General features: G+C 30.8%; 1 protein-coding gene across 1 annotated transcript; it reads left to right on the plus strand.

Annotated features, from left to right (window-relative positions):
* Positions 1-274: 274 nt before the first annotated feature.
* LOC126884744 (peroxynitrite isomerase THAP4-like) lies at positions 275-13308 on the plus strand. Its single transcript, XM_050650937.1, has 4 exons — positions 275-372; positions 650-833; positions 4524-4550; positions 12647-13308. The coding sequence occupies exons 1-4, from the start codon at positions 293-295 to the stop codon at positions 12740-12742; spliced, it is 387 nt and encodes a 128-aa protein (XP_050506894.1). The 5' UTR covers positions 275-292; the 3' UTR covers positions 12743-13308.
* Positions 13309-26743: the final 13435 nt, after the last annotated feature.

Here is a 26743-nt window from a genome sequence, read left to right on the forward strand (position 1 = left end):
CGTAAAAAAATATGGCATTAATAACCCATTGCTGTTTCTCTTATTTTTATTTATACAGGGAGTTGAACTCGTTACGATTTTCATATAAAATTGGTTAAAACCAGTGATGTGGGAGGGAGAGGATGTGACATGTGCCGAGAATATGGGATCGGTTCGGCCATGTTACCTTTCTTATTGACACTATTGACATGTCGTGTTGTTTGGTGAATTTGTGCATTTAAATAATTTATTTTATACATTATTTTGAACTTATTTTTGATGTGTGTTTCAGTGATTTTGTAGTGACAATAATATGCCGTCGTGTGCGTACCCATTGTGTGATTATAATGCCGGAAATAAGAAAAAATTCTCCTCCAAAGTCACTTTACATGGGTTAGTATGTAAACGTAAACAGTGTACAGGGCGGTATTGGGTCTATTGAATAAAAATAAGTATTTGCTTTTACTTCCTCGTATTTAAGTATTTACCTAATAGTAATTAAATAAAGCATTAAAGAAATGATTTTATTCAATTAATATTAAGTAATTACTTAAATACTTGTAAGTAAAAGCAAATACTTCTTTTTATTCAATAGACCCATTATCCATTTTAGTGATAATGCATGTAAAAAGAACAGGTAATTTTTTAAACTTGGTTTATATGGTTGTAGTTTTCCTAAAGATGTTAAAAGGAGAGAGGCCTGGATTCAGTTCGTAAATAAAGAGAACTGGGAACCCAGGAAAGGTAGCAAATTATGTACAAGACATTTTGAAGAGAGGCATGTAGATAGGACTTCCTTAGCTCATCCTATTCGTTTGCGAGAAAATGCAATCCCTACAATTGGTGAATCTCAGGTAACAATTATTATAAATATTAATAAATTATATAAATAAGTAATTAATTAAAATAATATAAGTAATATTCTGAAATAGGTACACCTTGAACCTGAATATTACACAACATACAATAATTTCAGTAATACATTTTAGGTCTGGATCAAGCGTATGAAAAAAAAGTTGATTAATAGCAACCTGAAAATTTGTTAATAGCTTAAGGGTGTCTAGTCGGATAAACTTTGATATATGGGAACACTGGAACGGGGGAAATTTTAATTGTGGAACAGGTTAAAAATTTGAAACAGTCAGATCACGAAAACGTCAAATGTATTTTGTCCGACAGGGCTTCCAATTGATTTGTTACCCTTTCATGAAACTCTCATGCAAAAATCAGACTGAGATTTATCACCTGTCATAATTCCTGTCATTTGACATCTTCTGTGTGTTCCACTCATTATAATTCCCATTTGGTGATAAATAGCAGCCTGATTTTTGCATGAGATTTTAATGAAAGGGTAACAAATCAATTGGAAGTTCTGTTGGACAAAATACATGTGACATTTTCGTGGTCTGACCGCTACAAATTTTTAACCTGTTCCAAAATTAAAACTTCCCTGTTCCAGTGTTCCTATATATCAAAGTTTGTCCGACTAGGCACACTTAAGCTATTAACAAATTTTCAGCTTGCTATTAATCATGTTTTTTTTCATATGCGGGATCCAGACCTATTTCACTTGCTTTCATTGGCAAATAAGTTTGTATAGGTAATAGGTGTGTACGGGCAGATTTCAACTAGGTTCTTGATATTCTTTTTATAATTTTGTATATTATGTACTAAGTAAATTATAAAATACTAATTAATTAAATTAAGAGGTCTCCTATCAAGGTTCAAATTTTTATAATATTTTGTAGGAATAACTCATTTATGAATTCTTTATTAAGCACTTATACAATCTAAACTTACCTTTAGCCTTTTAGAATGGTGTGGAATACGGAATAATTACTTGCATTCTACATATAAATACATTCACAAAATGAGACATCGGAAAACATAGTGAGTAATATTCATGTCCATGATACTGCTTTAAAATGATCAAAATATTCACTAACAGAGTAAAAAGCAAAACTCAGAAGATATTTTTTCAGAATTACTTTAAATTTATTGATTGTAAGGTTTTTATTGTTGTAAGGTTTAATAAATTTCTTAGGTGACAGGAAGAGTGTTGTGAAAATTAAAGAATCAAGCTCAGAACCATACACGACAAACAAAGGAGTACCACAGGGATCCGTGCTGGGACCATTATTATTCCTAATTTTTATTAACGATCTACCAGATCACATAAGGGCACTTATAATATCAATGTTTGCTGACGATACCTCGTTAATAGTCTCTGCACGTACACTCGAGGAATTACAAATGGCAATGAAGACTGTTGTTGACTGCTTTAGATGCTGGTGTAATACCAACAGACTCATTTTAAACATTGACAAGACAGAAATTATTTATTTTCATTCATACAACTCATCAACCAATGACTATAACTTAACCATCCATGATAGAAACAATATGTTATCTTCCACTCAGTCTACAAAGTTTTTGGGTGTGTTCATTGATTGTAATCTGAAATGGTCAGAGCAAGTGAATTCAGTGAACATGAAATTGAATAAAGCTTTTTATGCTACATCTAGAATTAAAAACACACTACCCATATCGGCATTAATAAACGTTTATTATAGCCTTGCTTACAGCCACATGTGCTATAATGTAATTTTATGGGGGAACTCAGTAGATAGTGCCAAAGTGTTCATTACCCAAAAAAAAATTATCCGTAAAATTTTTAATTTGGATTATCAACAATCTTGTAAACCAATTTTTATTAAACATCAAATTTTAACTTTCTACTGCCTATATATCTATAAATGTTTACTCTATGTAAAACAGGAAATAAATACATTTCCAGTAAATGCAGATAATCACTATTACAATACAAGAAGTGCTGAATCTTTACGAGTTCCTAAACACAGAACATACAAATTTCAAAATAGCTTCAGATATATGGGTCTGACCTTATACAACCATTTGCCAAAAGCTGTGAAAGAAATACCACTCTCCACTACATTTAAAAAAAATGTTAAAGATTTACTCATAACAGAAGCATATTATTCGATAAATGAATATCTGGAGGACAAACTGCAGTAGCTTCATATTTTACTTGTAAGAATGTTATTTTTATATATTTTATGTTTTGTCAATTTTTGTTACACTGTCAATATTGTATTATACACATTGATGTTTTTTTTTATATACTGAATTGTGTATTGACGTATCCTATACATTTATTTTGAATGTCTTAAAGGATCAATAAAGTATGACGATGGCTATGACTATGTGGCACATGACAGAGGCTCGAAACAAATGACTGTGAATGAAAAGTCCTATACCCATGAACGATCACATCAATCACTTATTTTGTATTTAATATCTTTTTTGACGTCAACTTTACAAAGTAACAAGACACTTACGCAACACACACACTACACATTACTCCCCTGACTTAGTAATAAGTTATACAATTACGTGGCTAAAGGTTCTAGTTCTAAACCAAAGCCAGAATCAGAGGAAAAAAAATCTTTTTCTATAACAAACGTTTGTTATTTATAGAAAAAGACAGCAAATACAAAATAAGTGATTGATGTGATCGTTCATGGGTATTCTTTCATTTTTCCGACTGTATATTACTGTTTATTTATATTTTTTTATATTTATAATATTATACAGTGAGGATGTTTGAGTTTGCATAAATTCATTATCTCGAGAATGGGCAAATTTGAAGAGAAATCCTCAGACAGGTCGATTTTTGTTTTTAATTTAGGACTTTTTGGCTTATATATAATACTAGTGACGTCATCCATCTGGACGTGATGATAGCTCATGTGAAATGGTATTTTATTCTCTATGCAGTAATATAAACAATAACCTAATTAATTATTCATACAGGGTAGCAAAAAAAATGTTTTTGAATTAAATTAATTGAGATAATAAAAATGTACCTATGTAATTTATTTAATTCAAAATACATTTTACTGTGGTCCGAAAACAGGAAAAAAATGTTTATTTAATACATAAATATTGTTTTTCGCTTAAATTGTCTGCCTCTTACCAGTTTGAACATTTAATTTAAGAGAAAAGCAATGTTTATTTTCGAAATTAACATTTTTTTCTGTTTTCTGACAGCAGTAAAATGTATTTTGCATTAAATAAGTACATACATTCTTCTTTTTGTCTCAATTAATTTAATTCAAAAAAATTTTTTGGCCCCCTGTATAAATAATTAGGTTATTGTTTATATTACTGAATAGAGAATTAAATAGCCTTTCAAATGAGCTGTCCCACAACCCCTACTCCCATTTAAAAAAATCATCGATTCCGTCATCCACGATGGATGACGTCACTAGTATATATATGCCAAAAAGCCCTAATTTAAAAATAAAAATCGACCTGTCAGGATTTTTCTTCAAATTGGCCCATTCTCGAGATAATGAATTTATGCAAACTCAAACGTCCCTCACTACATATTCATATATATTGGTTTTATGTTTATTTAATACTTATTCAGTATGCTTTTTTATTTCTTGTAAATCTATATTACATATTTTATTATTATCTCTTTGATATTGTGATATTTAGCGTTTGTTTTTTTCTTTTAGGTGCTACAAATGCAGGAGAATTCAAAAGTGAGGATATTATCTAATATCAGTATAATGTCAGAAAGGAACGTAATTTCCAATGTATCTCCAGATATTCCTAGTACATCATGTGAGTTAACTCCTAGGAAGTGGAAGATATCTAAAGAATTAGGTCGTTCGCAGAAAATTAGTAGTGAACGAAAACGAAGATTAAGGAATGTTCGTCGAAGACTACAAAGAAGTGAGAAACAAGTAGCTAACATGAAGAATGTAATTGAGAAACTCAAGAAAACAAGGTTGGTTCAAGAAGAAACATTGGATCTTCTTGAAAAATTAGGAGCACCTAAAGAAGTTCTTCTGAGGCAGTTAAAAAAAGTTGAAAAAAAAGCGCTACCTAAGCAATATTCAGAGCAATTGCGGACATTTGCTCTGACACTACATTATTACTCACCTGCGGCGTATAAATATGTTAGACGAACATTTGATACATGTTTACCTCATCCTAGAACTCTAAGTAGATGGTATACAGCCATTGATGGTGAACCTGGTTTTACGAAGGAATCTTTCGATGCCTTAAGACTGAAAGTCAACTCATGTAATGACAAAGTAATATGTGGTCTAATATTTGATGAAATGTCTATCCGGCAACAGGAAGAATGGGTTCCAGGCAAAAAATGTTATGGGTATGTTGACATAGGTACTGGTGTACAGGAACTGGTGTTAGCCAAAAACGTCCTTGTATTTATGGTTAACTGTATTAATGGTGCCTGGAAAATGCCTGTAGGATATTTTTTGATAGCTGGCTGCACTGGAGAACAGAAAAAAGGTTTGGTTCTGGAGTGTCTGCGAAAGTGCCATGAAGTAGGTGTAGAGTTGTAAGTGTTACTTTTGATGGGGCTCCTGTTAATCTTACGATGGCTAAGCTATTAGGATGTAATTTGAATCATTCATCCCTACAAACTTTTTTTAAACATCCTTGTACAGACAAGGATGTAGTTATAGTTTTAGATCCTAGTCATATGATTAAGTTAATTCGTAACACTTTAGGTAATAAATCTAGTTTTGTAGATGACAAGAATAGATTTATTGATTGGAGGTATTTTAAGGAGTTGCATCATCTTCAACAGAGTGAATCTTTTCATTTAGCCAATAAATTAAAGGCCCAACATGTTTATTTTCGTAGACAAAAAATGAAAGTGTCACTGGCTACTCAGGTATTAAGCGAAAGTGTTGCAGTAGCTTTAGACTTTTGCAATAAAGAGTTAGGTTTGTCACAATTTTCTGGAGTTGAAGCAACTGTTAGATTTGTAACAATCATGAACAAATTGTTTGATATACTTAATTCCAGAAGTTTGTTGCAGCATGGCTTTAAAAAGCCTTTAAGTTTAATTAATTATGATAACACTGTCAATTTTTTAAATGAAGCAGACAAATATATTAGTGAGTTAAAAGCAGCTCCAGGTCAGGACCTCTTAATGTTAGATACAGATTGTTTTACTGGATTTCTTGGATTAAAAGTATGCATATCCAGTATAAAAGTTCTTTTTAACCAGTTAGTTGTTTCTTCTACATTAAAGTATTTACCATTTTATAAGGTATCACAAGACCACATAGAATTATTTTTTAGTTCAGTTCGAGCACAAGGCGATTACAATAATAACCCAAGTGCTAGACATTTTCAGTCAGCTTATAAAAAAATTTTGGTACATGTTGAACTAAAAAATAAATTTAGTGGTAACTGCTTTCCTTTGGAAGATTTAACTATTTTAAAATGCAATCCCACCGATCACATTAATATCACTTCCAGAGATTATAGGTTGAGTGGTAGTTGCACTACTGACGTGCCAGTAGATATAAGTGATCATGATCACAGCTATATTAATCCTTTTTCTGTTTATTCAAAAAGCATAATTACATATATAGCTGGTTATGTTGTGTTTTACTTACAAAAAAGAATAGTCTGTAATGAATGTTTAAGTGCCTTAGTAAGTGTCACTCGTAACAACTTTTTATTTTCATTTATTGATAAAAAAAATAAAAAAGGATTGCAATATCCATCTGAGAGTGTGATCGATATATGCTTTATGGCTGAGAAAATTTTAAAAGAGGTCCCTTCTCCAACTCGTATGAATACTGATGAGTTAGTTACAAACGTTTTGCGGAGGTACATAAACAACGACATCTTTTTAAATTTACTTAGTCATAGCATGGATCAACAATTCTCAGATAATCACAGAATGCTCCTAATAAAGGCTGTAGCTAGTCGCTATATTGATATTAGGATGTTCTATATGTGCAGGACTAGGACTGACAAATCCCGCACCACGAGACCTCTAATTAATAAAGTAGTATTATTTAGTGGACACTAAATAATTTGTTGTGGTCAATACAATTTACTATTTTATTTGGCAATAGGCCACAATTTTAAGTTTGCCATTGTCAAGTCCGCAGTTCCGGTCTGTTGAGGGATATTCCAAACCATTTTTTTTTGTTTATAAATGAAAAAAAGTATAGATTTTTTCTTGTACTAATTAATGCATTAGAACATTCGGCACAAACTATTTTTAGTTTCAATGAGTGAACAAAATGACCTGCTCTATATATGCAATCATAATGCCTACTTCATTAAAAGCTGGATCTTGCGATAAGATTTTTAAAATCTCTTGAAGATTTATTTATGTGCACGATGGGATTACATTTTAAAATGGACACTATGTAATAATATGCAGTTGCCTCTAAAGCTATCACTTAGTTCAACATGAACTAATAACTTTTTGTAAGCTGAAATGAACTGGCGAGCTGTCGTGTCATAATTAAGCCACCTCCCAGATAGCACAAGTACGTTTTATGGACATCCAATGGACGTACATCTGTGTACATTGGAACGTCCAATGGACGTCCCGCTAAGGTACAATGGACATCCGATGGACGTCCAACGAATGTCCAGAGTTCACAAAATTGGACGTCCATAGAACGTCCGCTACAAACGTACATTGTACGTTGTATTGGAGCTTTCAGTGTACACCTTATGTACATTCAATGTACGTCTTATGGACATTTGTAGGGCACTTTTCAGAAAGCAATCTAGTATCCATAATTTTGTGAATACATAGCAAAAAGCCTTTATAGGAAATAGTTCCTTATAATACTAAACTTATACTTAAAAATATTACACAAAAGACCTTTTTTATTACTCTTTACTATAACTTCATTATAATATATACTTTATTATAAGAACTAGGAACTTCATTAATGCACGACTGCACTTGCACGATAAACAGAAAACACAAATATATCACAGGATGTATTTTCATAAAGACGAGATTCAGATAATGACGCCCTAGGAAGCATGCACATTAAAAGAGGTTTAATCTCTGTTCTGTTTCTGTTCCAAACTATTTTTAGAGTCAGTACCGTTGTTGTATATTACAAGCGCGTTTGCCATTCTGTGAATTATCATAAATAAACCATCCTTCAGTATTCCACAACAATTAACAGCGATAATCCCCTAAAAGTACCTGCCTAATACTATCTTTCACGACCGATAGCGCGAAGAGCGACAACGTTGTCAAGAAGATTCTCATTTAGTTTGTATTGGGACTTAATATAATAGTCGCGTTTTGTGTAAAATATCCATGTACCACAAATGGATGTCCAATGTACGTTGAAATCAAACGTCCAATGGACGTCCCGTAATGTACGTACATAGTATGTCCAGTTTTGGTCCATGGACGTTTGGACTTTAAATGTACGTTATATGGACGTACATCGGACGTTGTGTGCTATATGGGCTTGTGATCTAATACTTTCAAAAAATAGCTATATATGATCCTGGGAGAACTTATAGAATGGTAAATAAGTTAATATGCCAGAAGTTACAAATGATTTGTATAAAAGATGTAAACTTTTTATGTCTACTTTAAGACCTCAAAATCCTATGTGACGAAGAGTGTCTAACAAAAGAGCACCACCAACATTAGTTTTTAACACACTAAGGTATTTTTCAGTGGACTATAGAAAACTACTTATTTCTGAATAATTTTGAATACTTTCTTTTACAACTAAACTGTAACAAATTTCTAGATTTAAGGACGTCAAATAAATTATTCATTATCATAACAAATCTAGCTGTGGCTTCAATTTACGTTAATTGCTATAACTGCAGTTCCTTTGAACAAAAGACCAAAGCGGATGCAACGCTTTAGTTAAATAAATGAGTAGCAAGACGAACTGTTTTTTTTGGTTATAAAAAGCTACATACTGAGATCTTAATTTATTAGCAAGATGAAATGATTCTTGTTCTTGCAAATTTGCGAAATAAGCTCTTGTAGGTAATTCCACAATATAACTTCATTGTTATCATCGAACATGATACACATCCCTCCTAAGGTATTATACGAACTAATTTTAACATATCGCACACCTAGTTCATTTGTGCCACAACTGCAAAAAATTCGAATTTTGGGTTAAGTCTGTAAAATATTGCCTATATAATGGCCCATCTAATGCAATACAGCCTGAACTAAAATATTGTTTTGGATACGTATAAAGTAAGTTACTTCGGTATTTCACTGTAGGGTTTTTGGAGGTTTTGAAAATGCAATACGGTCATAACTGGGAGATGTGACGATAATATACACTGCCACAATACAACCGATGTAATTCAATACGTTCAATACGGCCACAACTGCAAAAATCAAGAGAGATGTGGCGATAATATACACTGCCACAATACAAGCGGTATAATTCAATACGGCCACAACTGCAAAAATCAATTGATTTTTTCATTATATTGCCGCCGTATCTCCTAAGTATTGTTTTATAAATGACTTTCTTCACAATGCAATATCGCCATAACTATCAAAACAATAATAACGTTTTATTTTTAATAAATTGTAATAAGATCCAGCCAATAAGTGTATAATTTACTACCTAAATTGTAATTTTGAAGCCAGTCACTCTCAAAATAAATTATTTACAGGACATAACGCATTTACTACAGAACGTTTTGCTCATTTCTCGAGAATATTGTGTTTTGCACTTGTGGCACTATTGAAGTAGGTGTGAGATATGGCAAGGATCCAAAAACAGTACATCATCACCATTTAAAGGATGTTTGAAGCTCGTTTTTAAATTATTATGGTTTAGGTTACAGCCAAGATGAGCTGCCATTGTGAAATTTACTTGGCGGCCCTTTACAAGTTATACTTACTACCTTTATGTCATTGTTATGGGATTTGTGTAGGCACTATTGGACTACACCTTTTGTTTTTTGCTCTCCTGTAATTCCTTCTATTAAAAAATATCCAACTGGAACCGTGAAATGGCCATTGATACAGTTCAGCAAGAAAACAAAGGCGTTAGTGGCCTCTTGAGATCCTGTTCCCATATCGATATAACCATAGCATTTGTCTCTTTCAGCAACCCATTCCTCATGTTGTCGGATAGAAATTTCATCTAATTAAACTGCATAATTTATCAGGATCTAACAATGCTTTTGTTTCCAAAGATCTAAAAGACTGCAGTAAAGCCAGGTTTACCATCAATACTTTGATACCATCTGTTCCATGTTCTTGGGTGCAACAAGTAAGTTTAAAAAACTGTCCTTACATAATTATATGCAGCAAGTGAATAATAATGTAGGGTCAAAGCAAAGACTTTAAATTGCTCCGAATATTATCGAGGTAGTGATTGATTTTTACATTTTCTATTGCCTTAGAATAATTTCTTCTGGTCCATCTATTTTTGAAATAATATCCAGAACTTCTTCCTCTGAATAATTATGTTTCCTAAGTTCCGACTCAATATTCTTCATGACTGCTAGCTTTTTCTCTCTTCGTAGCAGTTTTTTATATCGAGGAAAATTTTCTTCTTCTTCGGCTACTGATTAATCTGCTGCGATTTAATTGTACCATTATAGTTCTTCTATTATATTATACTTTGAATTACTTTTTATACTAGGTCTCTTTTTTTACTCACAGAAACTAGTATAGCAAAATTAAGCCGCTTGTCCATAGAAACCACAATGAGTTGTAAACAAGAATAAACGGTACGGCATGTTGTTGATACCTTGTTTACTATAAATTTAGACGTTTATCATTTTCAGTGACAGTCACATTAGTGCATTTGTTGTATTTCTTGGTTTATTTGGATTTATTGTTTCATTTGGATTTTCATATTATTTAAACTTTTAATTTTTGTAGATGTCATTGTTTTTATTTTCAAACATAATTGTTAGAACGACTAACTGTTGCTCTTTTAATTTGATTACTTCCGGAAGTATTTATTTTTACGCTACTAAGACAACTAATATTTTCTAACTTATAAATTGTCATTACATTGAGAGATATCAATGATATTACATATCGACGTACGTTTTACTTAATGTTTTGATTTAAATTGTTTACAAATGAATCATGACGTTTGTGCAAAGATATAATGGAACAACTATAATTTCCGTTTTCTTGGTGTAACATCAATATTCATATCGTCGCCTTAGTACCATAACTTGATAACTCCAAAATTGATGTTTTTGAGATAACTAGTTCACAAGATGTATTTTATTTGCCTCCATATTGCGTAAAAACTTGATAACTCTCTCCAAGCGAGTTATAACTATTTATTTATGATTGACGAAGGTTGATAAAACTCAAATGCCCCTAATATTCAGCGCTACAACTTGACAAGATAAGTTATCAAGTTATTGTTTAATCGGAATAATCGTTAATGCAACATATGTACACTGAATGCTACAACTAGCTAATTAGAGTTATCTAGTTGTAGCACGTGTTTTTCTGAAACCATTGAGCTTACCGCTTAATTGCTATCTCTTTATTCGGTTCATGTTAATGCAAAAATTGAAGTGCGAGAATTGTTAGTAGATCTGGCAACGCCCATGGCAGAGGGCTAATTTTTACCAAAATAAAGCTTAAAAAATCAGTTTTGTTATAAAGTTCACTAAGATGCAACTTGGCACGGCATGCGACATTACCAAATGTTAACATTATGGTAGTGCTAAAAGTTGATAACTTTAATTTTTCGTTATTTTCCATATTGTAAAACAAATTTGCACCGTACTCCTAAATAGATCAGTAGCCAAAAAGTTAAGGAACAGTATTTTAGAGCTGCAGAATGAATCACGTATTTACCAACATCATGGTAGCAGCACAAATATCTTTAAAATCTTTAAACCCGTTTATCTCAAAACTACTAATTTCGAGTTATCAAGTTATAGTATTAAGTTTAGGTGGTTATAGTTATGGTAGTTATAGGTGGTTTATATATATGGTATGGTTTATGTTTATTAGTATATGGTAGTTATGATACTTATGGTGGTTTAGGTAGTTATAGTATTAAAATTAGGTTTAGGTTATAGTATTAAGGCGACGATATGAGAAATGGGTTCTGTAGATTCAGTTGATGTACTGGGCATATCTTAATATGGAAGTTCAATTTGGTCTATAACATATTTTTTCTATGCTCATACTTTAATATAGGTTCACTACCTGTATCATAATGAGCTTCATTATGATACAGCTTTTCATTACGCTGCAGATTTTTAACTAATAGAATCGCGATATGGCATTAGCGATGAAGGTGGCACACGCGCAATGACCAATGGCGAGTGAAATACATACGCTTTGACAGTTCTTAATATGTAAACAAACTGACTAATTTAAAAATTAAATCTTTTTAAGAAAATGTCTGAAGACGGTAGGGATATTAAAAATTTATCCTCCAAATTCATTTTAATAATTGTAATATTGAAAATATAAATGTATCAACAAAATAATTAATTAAACCATACAACTACTTAATTTCTTTGCGTTACAAAATTAATAAATTTGAATATATTTTTTGTTGTGAATGATCATAGAAAAAATCGTGTATACAACTTGCATTTAATTATTATCATTATGAAGCTCGTATGCTATAAGAAAGTCGCCGCTGGGCGGCTCGTTTCGTATCCGTCATACTCGCTTCATAGTGACCATCATTAAATGCTCGTTGCATAATATACTAACATGTCATAAAAAAGAAAAATGTTATTATCTATAAATTCATATAAAATCTACAATGAAAATATTAAGGTATCTTTTTCGAGAGTTTCAATGCTGTCATTCTGTAAACTTTACACTCTTTAGGTAAGACCGATTCTGGAATATGCTGGTGGAACGTGGTATCTTGATTTGGTTCGAGACAAAACTTTGTTGGAAAACATTCAAAGAAAAACCACTTGAATTTCATTGGAACTGAGAAGACCCCCCTATGCAGAGAGACTTAGTATGACCAACCTAACTTCTTTTGAACTTTGCCGACAACGTGGAGACTTAATTATCACATTTAAAAGATTAAAATTCAATTTCAGAAATCTCAACCAAATGTTTACCATAAATCAAGATGAATGCCTCAGAGGTCACCAGTTTAAACTTAAAAAAGAGAACTTCTCTACAAGATCAAGACAGAACTTTTCACTAAATAGATTTTTCGAGAGCTGGAATAACCTTAGTGGTAACATTGTCTCGGCCTCTTCTACCAACATGTCAGAGTGGACCATTTTCTATAACAGTCGAAATATTGTTTTTTATTTCAACCGAATTGTATCTTTTTTTTGTTTTTTTTTTATTATATCTACTAGTAAGTTACTTATTATATAATTTCATTGTTTGTGTGCATAATAGGGACTTGCCCCTCCGTCCTTGCTTATGAATAATAATAAAAAAGTATTTGTACCTACTTTGTACGCAACTAACAAGTTATCTTCTATTATTCTGATTTCAGCGAAATAAATATACTTTAAGCAGTTTAGTTGTATTTTATTTAAATATTAAACCAATTTTAATACTTACTACTTTCAAAAATTTTCTATTAAAACAATACCAACAATTAAAAAAAAAAGGAATATGCTTCCGGATTTAAATCCGGGACCTCTCGACCTCTAGTCGAATGCTCTACCAATCACCCATAATCGCTTTATTTACCTACATGATTTCTCGGACATAATTACAAATCACGGTGACAAATAGATCAAGTGAAGTATAAATATAAAAATGTTTTAATAATACCTACTTATTATCTTACTCCCGAGGAAGACAGATCCAAAGACATAAAAATTATATAAATATAACTAAACACACTAATATATTATTTTCACATCTTATTTGTGCTGATACATACATAACTTGAAAGATTTAACAACTAACTCCATACTGTATGTGTGAGCATGTGCGTGGCATAATAAAAATGCCCTCAATCGCACCTAAAGAAGTATAACTTAAAAAAACCTCTTTGAAGTCGGAAATAGAAAATTGGTTCTTAAATTCAAGACTAGTTATGAACCTTGAAAAAACTAAAGCCGTATTGTATACCTGACAATATTTAACTAAATGAACATCTGATACCCTTCTCTGAATATGTCAAATGTTTAGGGGTTTGGATTGATCAAAACTTATATTTTACATATTCTTTATTTTAGTTTAATAAATTTTATTGTTATTATTATTATTAAAAGTGTACTTGAAAAGTACTAAAAATTAAACTTTTTTTATTTCAAATAACTTATTAATCTAACTCGATGCGTATTCTCAAATAAAATCGTAAATACATATTGAATTAATTTGAATCCGGACCTGCCCGTCGCCATATTGGTTGCCTTGGCGAGTGGTCCCATTTAGTAAGTACAGGCAGGATTGCTCGGGTCCTATCCACTCCCTCCCACATCACTGGTTAAAACTATAACATAACAAACCTTTATATTTTTGTGATGGAGAAGTTAACAGGATTTCGAATTTAAAATAAAATATAGGGTATTCCATTAAAAAAGAAAACAAAAGTTTGGTCTACCACTGTGTTATCGAACACCTTATAACATTCTAACTAATTTTGTAATGTGAAGGTCAAAGGTTATTCACCATTGGCGTGCATACGGGTTATATTACCCGGTCATATTACCCGTATGCACGCCAATGGTGAATTTAAAATTCTTAATTGTATGCCAAAAAATGCGCAATAACTACCTCTTAAGACTTACCAAATTTCATTAGCATATCTCAACCGGTTTTAGAGCAATAAATAAATCGTCAGTTTGTAAGAAAAAATTCAACATCCCGTATCTCGGAAACGAAGCATTTGCGGATACATGTTTATAAAGCAAACGGTCGTTATTTTCAAAAGGGGAATTACTCCTTAAAGTTTGTCGCACTTATTTAGAAACACCCTGTATTGATGAAGAACGTTGCTAGTTGTTAAAGTACCTGACTTTTTTATTATCCAACATAAGCGAATGAATAAAAAATTATAATGTTAAGAACGCCTAAGGCTACAGTTGAGTTTTAATTTCAATATTTTATATATGCCAGAATATTCCACAGGGTGTTCCAAACTTTGAAGAAAAAACACACTATCATTGTTACACCCGGTATACAATGACACTTGTCTGTTTAGCAACAATATTATTACATCGATATTCTTGAAGAATAACATATTAAAAAAATCACTAAAATCGGACAACAGGTTTAGGAAATACGAGACATCAAAAATGTCCAATTTTTAAGGTGGTGTTAAGTTTTGTTGCTTAGTGTATTTCTAAAGGATTTGATGGATCTATTTTTTCAAAGTTGATAATCGAGGTTAAATGAATTAAAACAGATTTTATACAAATGTAAATGGTTAATCCGACAATAACAAAAATACAATAATCCTTTATTGCATTTCCACTTCTAAACGAAAATTATGGACCTCATTTGTAAGGCAAATCCTCCCAGAAAACAACCGTCTGCGTTGGGATTTAGCATTACGAGTAACCCAAATCTGGTATAAGCTACTGAAAGCCAAATTTAGCTTATTTCATCCAATAATAAATTCCAATTTATAGTTAGAAGACAGTTGCAACAATTCAATTAAGGTTAGGACCACTTGTACTCCTAAAAGTAGGGCACTGAATATTGAGAAAGTTTTCCCTTCATATTCATCGCCAGTAAGTGGATGATGACTGGAAACTTTTAAGTTGTGAAACTGAAAATTTAATTTCGCTTTAGCTCAACATAAATTATTCTTTTCGAAAGGGTTTTTGGGTAGTGCGCAATGAATATTTCGCTAAATTGCGTTTATGTTCATTTTGATAATTAACTTATTATACAGGGTGTCCCGAAAAGATTGGTCATAAATTATACCACAGATTCTGGGGTCAAAAATAAGTTGATTGAACCTCACTTACTTATATACAATAGTGCACACAAAAAAAGTTACAGCCCTTTGAAGTTACAAATTGAAAATGGATTTTTTTTCATATATCGAAAACTCATAGAGATTTTTTATTGAAAATGGACATGTGGCATCCTTATAGTAGCAACATCTTAAAAAAAAATTAAAGTGAAATTTGTATACCCCATAAAAAATTTATGGGGGTTTTGTTCCCTTAAACCCCCCCAAACTTTTGTGTGCGTTCCAATTAAATTATTATTGTTGCACTATTAGATAAACATAATATTTTTAAAACTTTTCTGCCTCTTAGTACTTTTTCGATAAACCAGTGTTTATCGAGATATTTTGAATATTTGTCGAATCCACCACATATTTGTATATATGGTTAATAGGCAATTGATTATGTACTATAGAAAGGAACTACAACGTTAACGGGGTTTTATTACTTCATATGGTCAATGAATCTCTATATATGAAAAAACCGCGGAGTGCTACCATTTAAAGGGGTGCGTTTTTATGAAATGGGTGAATTAGTCCCTGGGCACAGGTTACATTAGGGAGAGTTCTATGAACTTTTGGTACAAACACGTCTACATAAAAATTGTTCCTGGTTAAATTTCCTATCTAAATATAACTTTTTAAAGTCAAGGATACTTTTTTTTACAAAAATATATTGAAAAGAAAAAGCACAAAGAAACCCAAAAGAAAGAAATTTTGTTTTTTGTCCCATAACTTTTGTCCACGGAGATATAAGTATAGACACTGCTTCACAGAAAAAAAACTTACATATTTTCTCTTTAAAATGGTGTTTAGTAGAGGCCATTAGGATTTATAGTTTTCGAAATATGATTTTTCAAATTTCGCCACTCACATCAATTTTGGGCAATTTTCCTTGTTATTTCGCAAATATTGTTCTGTAACTTTTTTTTATGAAACTTTAGTCATATGCAATGCTAAATGTAAGAGGAATAGAAATCAATTACATTTAAAATTTTCTACTCTATAATGTTGTACGACTTCTTTTAAAGAGGTTATCTTTTTCAAGATTTTATACTTTTAGCGAGTTTTTATATTTTTTACGATAATTTTTAAATTTCCCATTATGACTTTTCTTTACATTTAGGTATATATTATAATAAAAAAGAAAGCTTATTCTGTTTACTTTAAAATGGTGTATTATAAAAAATTCTAGTATTATTTTTGAATAAGATATAGTTTTTCAAAATGTAATAAGTACTTGCATCGATTTTTGATTTTAGGATTAGTTTTTAAATTTCTCATTACAACTTTTTTATGTGATTGTGAGTTATGATTGAATCTTATTTTTTATAGGTACCTAATAATTTGGATCCACTTGACTCGGCCGGGCAAACTTCAAAGTATGGATTAATTCCAATATTTACTGTCAAAGCTCCTGCACCACAAGCTTTGCTTGAAAAAATAGCATGTAAATGTACCAAAGGATGTACAAAAAACTGCGGTTGTAGGAAGATAGGAATTAGTTGTTCAATATTCTGCAAAGGGTGCACGTGCATGGGTACTAATTGTGGGAACTCTAAGATAACTGAGGTGTCAGAGGAACATATTGAAGCTAATGCTAATGAAGAGATGGAATTTGGTTTTGAAAATTTTTTAAATGTCAACGTTTAAATAATTTTAACTAAAGTGATGTTTTCTAAGACTAACGTTTATGTAATTTTTGTAAAAGAAATAATTTTAAATAACACAGGTAAAAAAATATCAAAGAATCACTCGGTTTCCATTATTTAAATATAGATGACACACCATTTTAAAGAAAAGAAAATAAGCCCTCTTTATTGAGCAATATATAGTATATTCACTTACAAGAAAAAAAAATTATAATGAGAAATTTAAAAAATAATCCTAAAATCAAAAATCATTGCAAGTACTTATTACATTTTGAAAAATAATATCTTATTCAAAAATAATCCTAGAATTTTTTGTATTACACCATTTTAAAGTAAACAAAATACCTAAGCTTTTTTATTATAAAATATAATATAAACCTAAATGTAGAAGAAAAAAAGTTATAATGAGAAATTTCAAAAATAATCGTAAAAAATGTAAAAAATAATATTTTTTATATTAGGTATTATATAATATATAATATAATATTATATATACTATATATAATATAATATTGTATAATATATAATATATTATATAATAATATTATTTTATTTTTATATTATATTACAAAAAATCGTTAAAAGTATAAAACCTTGAAAAACCATAATCTCTTTCGAAAAGGAAAAGTCGTACAACGTTATGCAGTAGACCATTTTAAAGGTAATTCGTTTCTGTTCCTATTATGTGTACCATTGCATATACCTAAAGTTACGTAGAAAAAAGTTACAGAACAATATTGGCGAAATAACAATGAAAATTGCCCAAAATGGCTGTGAGTGGCGAACTTTGAAAAATCATATTTCAAAAACTATAAATCCTAATGACCTCTACTAAACAACATTTTAAAGAAGAAATATGTAGGTTTTTTTCTGTAAAGCAATGTCTATATCTATATTCTCGTGGACAAAAGTTATGGGACAAAAAACAAAATTTCTTTCTTTTGGGTTTCTTTGTGCCTTTTCTTTTGAATATATTTTTGTAAAAAAAAGTATCATTGACTTTAAAAAGTGATACGTAGATAGGAAATTTAACCAGGAACAATTTTTATGTAGACGTGTTTGTACCAAAAGTTCATAGAACTCACCCTAATGTAACCTGTGCCCAGGGATTAATTCACCCATTTCTCAAAAACGCACCCCTTTAAATGGTAGCACTCCGCGGTTTTTTCATATATAGATGTCCATTGACCATATGAAATAATAAAACCCCGTTAACGTTGTAGTTCCTTTTAGCTATTTTATTTTGAATATAATCAATAGCCTATAAGTACGATTATAGAGAGCTGTTATAATCTGAAAATTTATGTACAATGTACATTTTTGGGTATATTTTGAAAAAGAAACCACATCTCGATAAAAGGTGACTTATCAAAAATGGACTAAGGGGCAAAAAAGTTTTAAAATCACTGTGTTTAACTAATGGTACCACAATAATAGTTTAATTGGAACGTACACAAACATTTGGGGGGTTTAAAGGAACAAAACCCCCATAACATTTGTATGTAAATATATTAAAAAAGAAGCCGCATCTCGATAAAAACTCGCTTATAGAAAAAATACTAAGAGGCAAAAAAGTTTTAAAACGTTGTGTTTAACTAATGGTACCACAATAATGAATTAATTGGAACGTACACAAAAGTTTGGGGGGGCTTAACGGAACAAAAGCCCCATAAAATTTTTATGGGGTGGACAAATTTCACTATAATTTTGTTTTAAGATGTTCATGCCATAAGAATGCCCCATGTCCATTTTCAATATAAAATCTCTAATAGTTTTCGATATATTGAAAAAAATCGATTTTCATTTTGTAATTTCAAAGGGCTGTAACTTTTTTTATGAGCACATTTGTACTAAGGTAAGTTAGGTTCAATCGAACTATTTTTGTCCCCAGAATGTGTGGTATAATTTATGACCAGTCTTTTCGGGACACCCTGTATAGACCAGGACGATTCTGTTTTGAGGGGGATATGACAGCATGACAGGTGGCATTTTGATGTTTACAGAAAAAGTTGTGTGATAAATTCAGTAATAATAATTTACTTTCTCTCGCTCTCAAATAGGTCGGAAATATTAATAACAAAATAAAATTGGGGTTCGGAAAAATTTGACTTTCAGACATCTTTTAAAGTCTCTTATGGATTATCTTTAGGAAGTGAAAGTTTGTTTTGGATGTACAATAAATTTTGGAAGGCATTCTTAGATCACATTTATACGGTCTAACAACTCATAGCAAAAAAAATTGCCAAAAATAAATCCGTCCATCTGGCTTTTGTAGATCTTAATGCTGTAGATCTTAACATATGACTCGATGCCTAGAATTAAGCTATGGGAAGCAATGGAAGTTCCACGAAGATTAATAACAGCAGTAAAAGCACTCTGCAAGAACATCACAGTAGCTATCAAAAAGGTCAATAGAATATGCAGTCCATTGAAGACGACAACTGGAATACTACAGGGCTGCTCCACATCCCCTACCCTGTTGAAAATATTCCTGGAAAAACCCTGAAATCATGGAAAAAGGAAGTGCGAAGGAATTTGTATACCAGTAAGAAACGAATATCTGGGGTGGCCATGGGTTCGCCTATTTCAGCACCAATAGCAAACTTGGTCATGGAAATATTAGAGGCAACAGTCATTTCTAAATTAAAATATCAGATACATTTCTACAAACGATATGTCGATGCACCGAGAGAAAAAAATTCTTGACATAAAGAAACTTTATTACTATTTAAGAAAGATCGACTTGGCATATTGCCTAAGAAATATATCTTTGTATGTAAGATATAATTTTCTAAAATATTTCAAATAAATTCCACTATAGCCAAAGAAATATATCTTAAACATGATTGAACTATCACTTTCTGGCAAACTTCAAACCCATTTATCAGAAAGAAATTACACTTGATGTTAATTAAGTTTATTAGTCATAAAAATATATTTTCTACACATTACAAAACTATTTTTTCTGAGCAATAATATTTCTTAGTAAGGAATATTCTTATTTTACTATTAATAATTAATGTATTTAATGTTAAGAAATATATTTCGCAGAGATAAAGGTATATTTAGAGTTAAGTTAATATTTCTTGAAAATAAAGTAATAAGGTAAATAAATGAAATAAGGTAAAATCATTATTTATTAATAAAACAAGATATAAAACGTTATTATTACATACAAATATTTTCTCCACTCTTAAAACCACTGGCTTCTACACAACAATAAAAGAATGGAGAGGCAAATCCAACTTCCTCAAATTTTCCTTCTTTTGTTAATAGCACTTTGTATATCAGCAATTCACTAAAACAAAATCGTTATGTAGAAAGAGTAAACTTACTTTAATAAAAAAATTTTTATAAAGATATCTATAGATATTTATTTTGACAAATTTAGGAAATACATAAAAAAACAAATACACGGCCCCATATAAGAACTATTAATACTAATAATAATCAATCATATTTAGTTCAAACATGGCATTATTTAACCTACACATCTTTGTTTCGAAATATTAATTATTTATCTGTATAATATTAAGTCACACAGTAAACATTGTTTAGCTAAAACAAGAGGGAAAAAACAACCAATGTAAAACATTGAAGCAGACATAATAATATGTAATTTTCTTATAATCTGAAAGAGACAGCATACCTAACCATTAAGAAATTTTATTATGGGAAAGTATTATTAGTTTACATCTAAGTCATTTAATACATATTAACTAATTCACGGTTTTCGGCAATAACATTTCTTAACCATAATCATATATTTCTTTTAGACTACCTGATTTCTTTATCTCAAATAAATTAACAGAAAACATCCTCAGCGTTGCAACCGCCATGTTTGATATAGCGTTGTATTGTATATTTTTATAAAAGACGATACATTCAAGAAACTTATTATAGTTGATACAAAAGTATACATATTTTTAAAAAGGTACTTATGAAGTTCTACTATTTCTGGAAGGCCCCGCAGTTGGTTAATAACTCCTTTCTTAATATTGTTCTGAAGCTATATATTATATCATTCTGTCCCAGCTTTAAATTGTGGCATATTTCCCAGTTAGAATAATAAGCTCCTTTATTTCAGAGTCGTCCATCATTATACCTAAAAAGCATATAAAGATACTATTATGTTTCTTTTTTAACCATTCGGATACGCAACAATATTATTATTACATCTTAAATTACTCAATTTACTTTTATTTAATACCTATATATGTACGTACCTTTAAAATATCCGTTAATTTTTAAAGAACACCAATAAATCCAACATCCATCTATATGAACATGAACATATCACGCCATCTTGAAAAACACTGACGACTAAATCATAAATAGTGAATCTGCGCAAATCTTTTGTGGAAGAAAATCTCTTTGCAAGTAACATTTCGGCATTAATGACAAAGTTTTTATTTTATAACCACAGTTACTACAGAGGGTATTTTGGAAGAATTATTTCTTGTGGTTTAAAATATTTATTTGATTGCAAGAAAATTTCTTGTTCACAAATATAAATATGGATTAACTTAACATTATATTTCTTATACTGCAAAATATTTGTAGTTTTCAATTTAAGAAATAAAAACTTTAGGATAAGAAAATTAAATGTAACCATTAATGCATTTCTTGGTATTGAAGAAATTATCTGTAAGAAATTATTGAGTTGTGTTTAAAAAAACTCGTTTCTTTATATGTGAACCGGTGTGTTTAATTTAATAGGATATGTTAACTTTTAAGAAATATTGCTCAAAGAAATCGGTGTTTTAGGAGAAAAGAAATTGTTCTCTCGGTGTGACATCCTACTATGCCTTCCGGAGCATGAAATCGATTATACTCTCCACATGTTTAACAGCTTTCATAATAAAATTCAGTTTACATCCGAATTAGAGGAAAACAACAAAATTAACTTTCTTGATGTAAGTTTAGAGTATAACAACAGTAACCGACATAACTACAAACTGGTTTACAAAAGATGTCTGGTCCGAAAGATATTTAAATTTCAACACCAACGCACCTGTAAGTCACAAACGAAGTGTTATTTTCAGTCTTACAGACAGAGCAATTAAACTATCTAGCCCACAATATCATTCCGAAAATCTGAGAAAAGTTACTGACATTTTAGAAAAAAATAATTATCCACCAGATTTTTACAACCGTCTAATTCAAAAAAGAATTCACAATATCAAAAATCAATCTAACTCCAATGCCAATCTAAAACAAACTCAAACCATACCTAACAATAATAATAGTAATGTCACCAATCCAAACAAACACTACATATCCCTACCATACATTAATGGATTCTCCGAACAAATCTCGAAAATGTTGGCAAGATATGATATCAACGTTGGACATAAATCATCTAAAACATCCGGGAAATATTTCTCAAAATTTAAACCCAAAGTTACTAAAGATCAGCAGTCGGATGTTGTGTATAAAGTAAATTGTAAAGACTGCAATTCAACATACATTGGGCAAACACATCAATATCTACATAGAAGGATTGTTGCTTACAAACAAACAAAATAAACACCACAGCCTTAGCCAAACATTCAGTAGAAAATAACCACAGTTTTGATTTTGAAAATGTACAGATTCTGGAAAAAGAGCAAAATTATATCAAAAGATGTATATTGGAGATGATCCACATAAAGAAAGACCAAAATTGTATCAATAATACAACTGATATTAAAGATCTCTCCAATATACAGGGTGTCCAGAAACTCTACCGACAAACGAAAACAGGAGATTCCTCAGATAATTTTAAGACAATTTAACCAAATTCACCTAGTCCGAAAATGCTTCCTAAGGGAGCTAGAGCTCTTTGAACATGGCGTCTTGTAATTAGTTTTTCTTAAATACCTACTGAACGCTTCTAGTTAGAAAAACGAAAATTGGTACAAATATTTATCTTCCAGAGATATATCGATTCCATCCATTGTGAATTTCTAGTACCAGTCATAGGCGTCCGTTTTGGGTGGGGCAACGGTTATTTTATCGCATAACTTTTTTGTCTTTAACTTTTAAGCATTTTTGATACTGGATTAGTAAATTGTGAGGTATTGCAGTACTAAAAGGTTCTCTTACTTTAAGTCGGTAGGACGCACCGTTTTCTAGAAAAATCGATTTGAAAATTTTTCGTTTCCTGAATTGAAAAAAAAATGAAAAAAGTTTTCAAAAAAGAACGGTATATTTTACCAACTTAAAGCAAGAGTAACTTTTAGTACTAGAATACCTCATAATTTAATAATCTAGTGTCAAAAATTCTTAAAAATTAAAGACAAAAAGTTATGCGATAAAATAACCGTTGACCTACCCAAAACAGACACATAATATGACTTGTACTAGAAATTCGCAATTAATTAAATTGATTCATCTCTGGAATATAAATAAACGTAGCAGTTTTCGTTTCTCTAAATAATTTTTTTTTTGAAATTTTTTTTGATATTCAAAGAACGAAAAAGTTTCAAATCGATTTTTCTAGAAAACGGTGTATCCTATCGATTTAAAGTAAGAGTACCTTTTAGTACTATAATACCTTACATTTTAATAATCCAGTATCAAAAATACTTAAAAGTTAAAGACAAAAAAGTTATGCTATAAAATAACCGTTGCCCCACCCATAACGGACGCCTATGACTGGTACTAGAAATTCACAATAAATGGAATCGATATATCTCTGAAAGATAAATATCTGTACCAATTTTCGTTTTTCTTACTGGAAGCTTTCAGGAGGTATTTAAAAAAAAAGCTAATTACAAGACGCCATCTTCAAAGAGCTCTAGCTCCCTTAGGAAGCATTTTCGGACTAGGTGAATTGGGTTAAATTGTCTTAAAATTATCTGAGGAATCTCCTGTCTTCATTTGTCGGTAGAGTTTCTGGACACCCTGTATATCACAATTTGATAAATTAAGTGTGGTTGTAAGCACACCATTGGTAAACACTTTAAATACGGCATTTTTATTTTTTTGTTACGTGCTACCTCTTATAGCAACTCCACAGAGTTGCAGTTTGTATCATTACATCAATTTTGTTTAGCCAGGATATAATGTCAGCGTCCTAAGCTTCTTCTGTCCAGTATCTTTTCCTATATAACGATCTACATAAACACATATCTCATTTCTCATAACATGTTTCCAAATAATGTAAATTTCTTATTTTAATTGTATTTAATATCTCATTTTTCTTTATTTCATTCGGTTACAAAACGTGGTTGTCTCTTAATCTTTTGAACCAAGGTTATTTTTAAAAATCTTCTATATGCCCACATATCAAATACGTTCTATCATTAATGAATATCCTTGTTTTAGCGTTCAAGCCTCTGTTCCATATAAAATACAAAAAAAAATACGCACCTCAGTATTCATATTTCGAGTTACATACTCAGATCATAACTACAAAAAATCTTGCTCTTATTATTAAAAGTTAAACATTAGTCAGATTTATTTCTTTCGTATATTATGTAACTTGATCTCCTGTATATTATCGTTTTGGTCTTACGACCACCATCCAAAACCGTTGTGAAGTGCTTTTACCATATGCCCAATGCCCATTCATGCCTGGCATTCTCTCATAACATCTTAGGCAAGGCGCCCACTGAGGTGGAATGGCCGTGGCCCGTGGCGTGGTATTGAGTAGAGGTGGCCGACTCGCTATTTTGATACAGCAGTTGCTTTTTCAGCATTATTCAACGTATTCATGTTGATATAAGAAAAGCAAAATAAAATTTGTTTGTTTTGTTTCAAAAAGCAGTTTTGTTGGCATTTAATGAGAACATATAAATAATATAAATAATTATAATTATTGTTAAAATAATACATCTAAGTACGGATATTTTTTGAACTGACAAAAACAATATAACAAAATACATGGTGGTTGTAACATTTATATGGTCGTACTGTTTATTTAAATTTACTTTTGTTTTCACCCAATTTTGAAAAAATGTGAAAACTTTGAATTACCCACGTCCGTCTGTCTGTCTGTCCCTAACCCTAAGGTTAGGCCTAGAGAAACACGATGTGCATTTTTTTAAATTTTCAAAATATTACGTGTATTGTATATAAAATATGTTTGTTAACAGTGTAATGTTTAATAATTAAAAGTTCTTATTGAAAATGGAAAACAGCCGAAACGTCTAAGTTAAATCAAGTGTTTTATTTATAACAGACCGCAAATAGTAATCGCACAAGACGAAGATTTTTTTTTTGAGTGAATTTGATGGCCTTGGCCGAGCCAATTAGCCAGACATTTTGTTATTTTAAAAACAAACAAATTTGATTTTTCAATCAGAGGAATTTTTTCTGTACATATTTCTAACTCTAAATACATAACAAACTAACATTATTATCTACAATTATTATCTAAATAATACTCTGTTTTGGTTGTTCATTTTTTTGCAAATTTTTATTTTTTTTTGTATTTTTTGTTGCATTTTTTTTATATTGTTAATTTGTTTTTTTTATTATTTTTTTTATTGTTATTTTTTATAAATTGTTTTTTTTTTGTACTACGCTAAGACGTAAACCCGATTCATCCTCGCGGAGGTTTACATCTTCTTAGTTTTTTTTTCCTAATATCAAACAAAAGAAAGCAGCAGACTTAGATGAAATCCCAAACGAGCTAATAAAACGAGGCGGAGAAGAATTACAACGGAAAATATACGATCCAATAACAAGGATTTGGGAAGAAGAAAGAATGGCCGAAGAATGGAAAACTGGAAGGATATTTCCGATTCTAAAGAAAGGGGACACTACAAAATGCAACAACTATAGAGGAGTAACACGGTTAAATTAAACAGCTGCTACAAAATATTGACAGCACTAATCAGACAAAAACTCTCAAAATACATTGAAACTAAAATAGGAGACTGCCAGCACGGATTCAGAGAGGAAAGGTCAACAATAGACGCAGTTCACATAATCACACAGTCAATTGAAAAATATTAAGAACATGATACCGACTTACACATCCTTTTCATAGATTTCAAGCATTCCTTTGACAGCTTAACAAGACCCGACCTAATAGAAGACATGAAAAACCTAGATATACCAATGAAACTTATAAAACTTACGAAAATGACAATGGAAAGATCGATTGCAGCAATAATTACAGATAACGTATCACCAAAAATATAGAAATAACAAGTGGAGTACGACAAGGTGACTCTTTATCAACGTCATTATTTAATGTCGCAATAGAAGGGCCATTAAAAACTACAGAAATAAAAGGTACAATTATAACATCGACGTCGCAACTTGTGGCGTATGCTGATGACATAGAATTAATTAGTAGAAACCTGAGCAGTTTAAAGGAAGTATTTACGAAGTTATGCAAGGAAGCATCCAAAAGGGGTTTAGAAACAATTTAAAACAAAACAAAATACCTAATAT

The sequence above is a fragment of the Diabrotica virgifera genome, chromosome 5, assembly GCF_917563875.1.
Source record: "Diabrotica virgifera virgifera chromosome 5, PGI_DIABVI_V3a".
Lineage (NCBI taxonomy): Eukaryota > Metazoa > Arthropoda > Insecta > Coleoptera > Chrysomelidae > Diabrotica > Diabrotica virgifera.